This window comes from Halyomorpha halys, unplaced genomic scaffold (genome assembly GCF_000696795.3).
Source record: "Halyomorpha halys isolate HHAL.00 unplaced genomic scaffold, Hhal_1.1 Scaffold962.1, whole genome shotgun sequence".
NCBI lineage: Eukaryota > Metazoa > Arthropoda > Insecta > Hemiptera > Pentatomidae > Halyomorpha > Halyomorpha halys.
Genome location: NW_027109643.1, coordinates 93,567 through 102,124, shown reverse-complemented (window position 1 = coordinate 102,124; position 8,558 = coordinate 93,567). Strand labels below are relative to the sequence as shown.

The following is an 8,558-nucleotide window of genomic DNA, read 5'->3' as shown; positions in this document are numbered from 1 at the left end:
TAGATGCCTATTTCAATTCACAAACAATCAAATGATGTGATTATAAATCATTGAAAGCTTTAATTGGTACCTTAAATTAACTAAAATATTTTCAACAATTTATGCTAGGTTTTGTTTCCTATATATTTTCTATTTCATCTCTAACATTTATCCAACCTAAAGTTACTTATTTATTTTAATCCATTATTCTACATGAATAAAATGTAAAAAGTTCTGCAAGGAATAATTGTTCAATTATTAAATATAGAGTGTTACCATTATCAAGTAAGTATATGGTAGTATTCCAAGTAAGTATATGGACAGTATGCATTTACTTGAATGTCCTGATCTACCTTATATTCTCTGATATTAGTTTTACTTTTCTTACATACTTTAGTTTATTTCTCTAGGTTATAGTGATAAAATATACAATATTGCTAATAATTTTAATTAAAAAAATTGAAGTCACTGTCCATGCATTAAATAACTTATATAATTATCTGATTAAGATATATTGAACCCCATATGGGATGAGTCACCTGGTATGTGATCTGTGCTGTTGATGCTGATATGCCGACCTCCGGGCTGTGTGCCCCAAGTGCCACTCTCTGTCCCCTTCTTGTTTAGCTGGACATCTCTAGTCAAGGGCTAGTAACGGAGTGAGGACAGGCCAGAGCTTCCTGGAGGGTCTACAGGCTCAAACAGTGAGGGATTAGCCCTCCAAATCAGCTTTGGTTGGCCCTTTTTCTATTGGTGGCGCCAATTCTGGTAGTTTCTTTTTCCAGTAGATGGCACTTCTTGTCACTTCATATAAATAAAGTGTCCCACCTATCCCTTTCAAACGTAAAACCTCAGGATTGTGGACTGAACATTGGCTGAGACCTTAATAACATAGTCCGCTTGCAGGGGTTTCAGTAATAGAGAGGTGTTCCTCAAGAGAAGTTTCTCTGTATACATATATGTGTATATTTATAGGTTTTTTTAATAAAATATTTGTTTTAGCACAAACTGTATAGTATGGAAGGATTGGTAACAGAAGAAGAAATAATCAATAAAATCTTAGCAAACCATCAGGATGAATCAAATATGTCAATTGTTGATTACTTGTATTCTATTAGTAAAGGTGGTATAACTATTCCTGAAATGATGAATGTCATGAATAAGCTATTTGATGGTCTCATCACAACAAGATTTTTTTTAACACAGCCTCGTAGAAAAGTTAATTTGTCTTCTTGGCTTCTGTATTGGTTGAAAAAAGGTAAGTTTTTAATGTACTCCAATTCACTGAAGACTAAATTTTGTATAGAAATATATTTTTTTGAACTTTAGTATAGAAAACTAATAATTAATAAATCACATATTTTTTTAATATGGCTCTACCTTACCTTTTGTGTATTTTTTTTATTATTCAACTACCTTTTATTGGCAGTAGTGCATTAAATGTGTTATAAAAACTGAATTTTTTATCAACATATCTAAAACTTTAGTGGTCTGAAGTATTGAGTTTTAGATAGACTTAAGAAAACATAACTTAAAATGTACTAGTGAAGTTGAGTATAGTGTTTTAGATTGGCTTAACAAGTCATAAATGGTAAAGTTTTAGTGATCTTATGTATTATGTTTGAGATTTGATTATATATTAAGTTGGGTCTTTTGGAACACTAGAGCCTTTCTAAGTTTTCACTGGAGCAACACAGCATTAATTAATTTATAAACAAGAAATTTCTTATTTCCCTTCTATCAATTTATCAAATCCACAACTTGTAATGGTTTGAAGGTAGGTCCAGATATGATATATTTTGTTTAGTATTTTGTAACACTTTATTATACCTTACTCTATATTTGTCAGATTTACACATTCGATTTTTTGGATTTATTGTTCGATCTCATTGTTGATTTCACAACCTCATAGAAATCTAGAACAAGACATGAGGAGAAGACAGTGGCACCTTTGTTCTGGACACAACAGCGGTTCATAAGGATCCCACAAAGGATTGTGAGAAACAACCATTTTCTCTCCTTTACTTGGCCCTTCAGGGACAAAATTTTGTCCAGTAATAAATTATATGATCACATTCGATTGTTCAAAAATGTTTCACAATTTATTTTACATAACTAAACATGCAATAAAGGGCTCCTGGTCATAAGAAACGTATCAGGCCTCTGAGATAGTAACCAATATTTTATGCTAGAGATCAGGTTATACTTACAGACTAATTGACTAACTTTAGTGATTTCGAGATTTTTCTTTGGCTCAAAAATCAACCCATTAGTGAGTCATGGCTTCCTTAATCATCCTCCACCTGCTGTCATGGTCTTGTGCAGCCGCTTTCCATTCAGTTCTAAGCTGGCATCTTACATCTTAGGCCACACTATCCTGCCATTTTAGCTTTGGTCATCATCCATTCTTGTTTCATGAAGTATCCTGGTGAGATTCTTCTTCAATATTGCCAAGCCATTTATCCTGGCCAGATGGCCATTAGTCCGTTTTTTGAGATTGCTTCTTTTATTTTATAATGACATTCCTTTCTTAGTGCGCATTTTATAACAATGAATAGAACATTGAATGAATTCATGTCTGTTCATGTTAGTACTTTTTGTGATAAAAATTATAATATAATTTCTGAAAGAGACTCCTTATAACTTCAAAATAAGGCCATAATTTACTAATTTTAATTTAAGCATTGTATCATGAATAGAAAACTTTAATATAAAGTAAACATTGTTTGTGTTTATAAAAGAATGTTTATATTTGAGTCTATAAAAGAATATTGAAATAAAATAATCGTTATTATTTTTATTTCAACAATTGACAAAAGTATTTTGAATTGCATATTTACTTTACTTTAAGGATGTTGCCTTCTTTACCTTAAAATAATAATGAGTAATTTTTTTTTTAATTCTTTAAAACTTTCCAACTAAATCCCTTTTTGGTCCTAATTTGACTAGATGATGCTTTCGATGTAGAAAATTATCAAGTAGGAAATTTATCTTTGTTTAATTTAGATTGGTCGATGAATTTAAATGATACTATAGAAGAAAAACAGAAAAAAAAGACTCATTTTTTTGAAACTTTTTATATTTTTTATATATTTCCAAAAAAAAGAAAAAAGCCGGAGGTCATAAGGTTAAAATTCATAGTTACCGCCTCTTATAGCATAAAAAAATCAAATTTCCATAATTTCTCCAAAACTTTCCGAGATCTGTTTTGGATCTTCAGCAGACTGGAGTATCAGGTGATTTTCCATTATTGTTAGTTTTGCACTCTTTCACTTTGTAATGATTCAAATATATTGTACTTCTGTAAAAACCTTTATGTTCTGTTTAGCCAACAAAACATTGAACCACTCTTTAAATCTATTCATATCTTCAAGTGATTATTTCAATTTTAATTAGGTAATATGAAATAAAACTGTTTAGTCAAAAATTTAAAATTTAATTTAAAAAAAAAATTACGAAACTAGTAAAACCAGTATTTCTCTAACTTGCCATGTGGTCTCTCGTCAATTATAGTATCCATTGTGTAGAGATATCCTGATGGATTACTGCAAGCCCCATACATATCCTATTGGAAGCTTCTTGCTTTTATCATGAAGTATTGATAGACCAGTCTCTGCAAGTAGTTCTCTATTAGTTCTTCTCCTCTATGTGTTGAGGCTCTCATTCCAGATCGATCCAGTTACTATGCTGTGAACTTTACTTTTAAATCTCTTACTTTTTTTTCTAGGGTGCCTGTTAGTTATAGGGTCTTGCAGCCATTTATTAGAGCTTGCTTTATTATGACACTGTAGCTTCAGATTTGTTGAGATTTTTCAGGATGGGGTGTTTGCAGCCTGGGATCTAGGGGTGGTGCCGGTTTAAATCCGGCCTTGGGGGGTCGACTTCTTTTATTTCTGTGGCAGTTCCATCAAATGAAAACTTGACATCTCATCATGGTTAGAATAAGATGGTTATCATTAGATATCCCCTGTCGGATTTAAGTAATCCGATATTTTCGGTTCTTTTTTGAATTTGTATAAAGTCGGGGTCTGGGGTCTCATTTTCTGATGCCCCCTTGCCGCAGACACCGGAAGACCCCGAAGATGCCGCCCAAATTATCTATCATGGCATGAAAGATAGAGCCTAGCCTGCCCCTACCATCACTCCAGAGTCGAGGACATGCTGGCCAGCCACTCATTGAGACAAACCTATTTTTTTCTTACACCAGGCGAAGATTCATGGTTTTCACTATTTCGCTCACCGCACACCTGGACCAGGGAAGCAGCCAGAAGATATCACCGCGGCGGGGAAGACATCACCAGATAAGCCATATTCTATTACCCATGAAACCACCCACGTTCTGTTATTATCTTATATGATCAAAATAATTAATCAATTAACACACTAACACAATCTGCCCCTCCAGAGAATTAATGTTGGTGTTATAAAGTATATACATGTTCATTAATGTGCAGAAAGTCTCACATTTTCAACCACCCCTTTGTTCCACACTACTTTAATTATAATTTTAAAATACACTCGAGATAGATACCTGGAGTACAGCACGGACAGGTCCCGATGTAAACATCCCCCCTCCTATGTTAGAAATGACCAGAAAGGGGGTCATAAAAAAAATATTTTTCGGGATTCCAATATTCTTGACAGAGAAAAGAAGGCTCTGTTTGCGCTTATTATACGTTAGTCTATCATTAATCATATATCAGTCAGTTTATCATTTATTGAAGTTATTATGGAACTGAGGTGTTTGAAACTGCCTACTTCTGGAAATGATCTGTCATCCACTCAAACTCCTCTGTTATTGACTTTTCCTATTCCTATCCACTTAAAAAAATATTATATATTGTTAAATTATACATAAGAACTTAGATAAAATGAAATTTCACATTTAGATTACAACTATAAGAATTATTGGTATAATGCCCATCCTAACACTATTATTTATCTCATTCATGTATATACAATCAAATATTCCCAATGTTTGTGTTAATATTAAATAATATGGTGTCCCCTCTCACCAACCCTTTTTACATATATATATGTGTGTGTGTGTGGTTTTTTTTTTTAAACATAACTTTCTCATATATATTTGTGTTGTTTTTTTTTTACGTGGGTCGGTGGAAATCTTCAAAAGACACGGATAGGCCCGTACTTATCCATGTGTGGGATTTTTACCCACTAAAACCACTGCCCTACACCTGTTTCTCACCTTCCACGGGACCGCCGTTAGGCATTACATCATGGGGGTGATTGGCTGAGTGCTGCCTCATTGTTTTAGGCTATCTCCTGGTTCGCCTATCTCTCTCCTCATTTCTTAACTTCTGCATCACCTGTGCAGCAAATCCTTGGCCTGCCATCCAATAATCTTGGTTAAGCAGCATAATATTGACGATATTATCTGCTGTCGGGTCTGAGCCGCAAACGCGTCAGAACTCTCTTCTTTCTTCATGAAAGCGGTGACAGAAGAAGAAAATGTGTTCTGCACTCTCTTCCGTTCCTGGGCACAATGGACATTTTCCAGTCTCATCGAGCTTAAACCTATACTGGTAGGCTCGGAAGCAACCATGTCCTGTGATAAACTGGGTGATATAATATTCTACCTCCCTGTGGTTCCTGTTCACCCAGGCCTCGATGTTGGGTACCAGCCTGTACATCCATCTTCCACTGAATGCCATATTCCAGCGACATTGCCATTTTCTTAGAGTCTCCTTTCTTAATACGTCTCTTGGAATATAGTCAGCACTATTATAAGAGCGGCTCCTCTCATCTGCGATCAGCTCAATCGGTGGCATCCTGGTCACCACGCAAGCCGCTTCGTATGAGACTGTACGAAAAGTGCTGATCACTCTTAGCGCACACCTACGATACACTGACACCATTGGTTTTCTGTAGGCCTTAATACCCAACGCATCCTTCCATATCGCAGCTGCGTAGAGCAGAATGGATGGGACCACATAGGATATCAACAACCTACGGCTGTTCCTGGGTCTGCCTATGTTGGGCATTAAACGTGGCAGTGCGGTGGTTACTCCAGCCGCTTTATCACTCACCCGCTGAATATGCTCTCTGAACCGGAGTCTATCATCGATCCTTGCCCCGAGGTAAGTCAAAGAAGGCTTGGACTGGATCTCTTGCCTCCCCGATCTCAAGGTTAAAGATTCCTTACTTTCCTGCTACTAACGAGAAGGGCCTCTGTCTTACTGTCTGCTAGTTGCAGCCCTACAGATTCTAGCCAATCTCGAACCGAAGCGACACAATGGTTGGTCTTTAGAATGAGCTCTTCTTTATACTTTGCTTCTATGACCACTGCGATATCATCAGCGAAGCCCATACTTCGGAGCCCTCTGGTAGACTAAGCCTTAGAACTCCGTCGTACATGGCATTCCACAACAGGGGTCCTAGCGCTGAACCCTGGTGTACACCGCCAGTCACCTTAAACCTTCTCGAGCCGTCCTCTGTCGAACATATCAAGGTCCTATCCTTGAAGTAGTCATGAATGATACTCCTGAGGTATTCAGGGACGTTAATTACCAGCAGGGCATCCAGGATGGAGCTCCATCTTGCTGTGTTAAAGGCATTCCTTACATCCATCGTGACAATAGCACAATAGCATTTTGCGCCTCTTCTCCATCTCTTCCCTGCTAGAGCCTTCCTGGCCCTTTCCACCACCAACGTGATAGCATCCACTGTGGATCTCGCTTTCCGGAAGCCAAATTGGTTCCTGGAGAGACCTGCCACTCCTTGTACTCTTGTAGCCTATTTGCAATGACCTTCTCCAAAGCCTTCCCAGCTGTATCCAGTAGGCAAATCAATCGATAGGCTGAAGGTTCTGATAGCCTTCCTTTGCTCTTCGGGATCAGAACCAGACGTTCCCTTTTCCATGGTGAGGGAAAGGACCCCTCACGCAAATAGGAACTAAAGACATCCAGAAAGAGATCTGATCTGGTTTCCATTGCCTCCTTTAGTGCTACATTTGGATGCCGTCTATGCCGGGAGCCTTTCCCATCTGAAGGCTTCGGTAGATGTCACTGAGCTCTTCTGTCGTTACCGCTGGCACATCAAATGGAGGCAACGACTCTGTCTGCCTTAATTCCTCTTGTTCAGGAAACAGAGTATTAATGATCCTCTGCTCTGTCACCGGGCACATGGGCGAGTTCATAGTGCTGGTTTTCAGTTTCTTCATCACTGTACGGTAGGGTCTTCCCCACGGGTCCTTATCCACTTCATCACAAATCTCTTTCCAGCATCCTCGCTTACTCAATTTGATAGCTCGCCGGAATTCTCGCCTCTGATCCTTGTATTCCTCCTGGAATTGCTGAAACAGCGGGCTGCCTCTCGCTCGCTGGTATCTCCTCCTCGCTGTGTGGGATCGAGTTTGGTGGTCAGCGATAAGATCGTTCCACCAATAAGTCGGAAGTCTACCATTACCTATATTGGAACGAATCATAGCCGCGTCGCACGCATTGTTCACTAGGCCCATTACCTGTCGAGCTTTGTCCTCCGCAGTGCCTGACAAATTACATTGGGCCTCCATCATGATTTGGAACGATTCCCTTTCAAACGTCCTGGTTTTCCTGTGAACCGCACACCTCTCACACCTAATGACCCTTGGTTCGCGGTTCCATATTCTGGTCAGGATAGCCTGGTGATCACTGTGTGTGTACACTTCGCTGACCTGCCAATTAGTAGTTGGCAGGAGGATGTCACTAACAAACGTGAGGTCAATTACCGAACTCCTTCCCTCCTTTACCAGCGCAAAGTGCACAACTAGGATTCTGTGTGCAGTCAGAGGCTAAATGCCCCTCTTCGCCACATTTGTGGCAACACTTGGTCCTGTCAGGACCCTGGCATCTTCTAGCCAAGTGTCCGAATTCCCAACACCGGGAACAGTGAAGGAGTTGAACCTTCTTACAGATTCGGGTAATCACTAGGCCCACTCTGATCCTACCGTCTGTGACAGCCTTCGGCGCCATTAGAACCAGTAGAGCAACCACTGTTGTCTGTGTGCCAGCATACGCTACAGGCATCGATCGTACTGCTGTAGGTTGTATCACTTTTCCTTCTAAAAGAGCTGTAAGAGCTTCGGCAACCTCTTCCTTTGTCGTGAGGGCATCCAAGTCCCTAATTTCAATCAGTGTCTCTTGTGTGCACGCCCTAATTTGAGCGTCATTTCTTAGTGCACCTTCAAGAGTGCGCTTCATGGTCTCGAGGGCTGTGTGTGTGTGTTTTTTTTTACGAGGGTCGGTGGAAATCTTCAAAAGACACGGATAGGTACGGGCCTAGTGTGGGATTTTTACCCACTAAAACCACTGCCCTACACCTGTTCATTCCTCTCCACAGGACCGCCGCTAGTCATTACTTCAAGGAGGGAAATGGTTGAGTGCCGCCTCGCATTCTTCGCATGGTTTTCATGTTTCCATGCTAGTTACGTCTTCTAGCCCTCTCTTCTTCTCTCAACCTCTTGAGGACTACTGTGGTGAAAATCTTCACTGCGTTCCAATGCTGGTCTGATATTAGCATATAGCTCATGACGCGTCCTCCACACACTCTCTCCAATTCACTTCTTTCTACCTCAAAGCGAG

At 39.2% G+C, this 8,558-nt stretch overlaps 1 protein-coding gene across 5 annotated transcripts in view; it reads left to right on the top strand.

Moving 5' to 3' along the window:
• LOC106687420 (uncharacterized) overlaps positions 1-8,558 on the top strand; it is a 60,359-nt gene that overhangs the window by 2,644 nt on the left and 49,157 nt on the right. For all 5 annotated transcript variants that reach the window (XM_067047793.1, XM_024363230.2, XM_024363229.2 and 2 more), the window contains exon 3: positions 982-1,237. In XM_067047793.1, the coding sequence (XP_066903894.1) occupies positions 982-1,237 (256 nt within the window). The remainder of the gene's footprint in view (positions 1-981; positions 1,238-8,558) is intronic.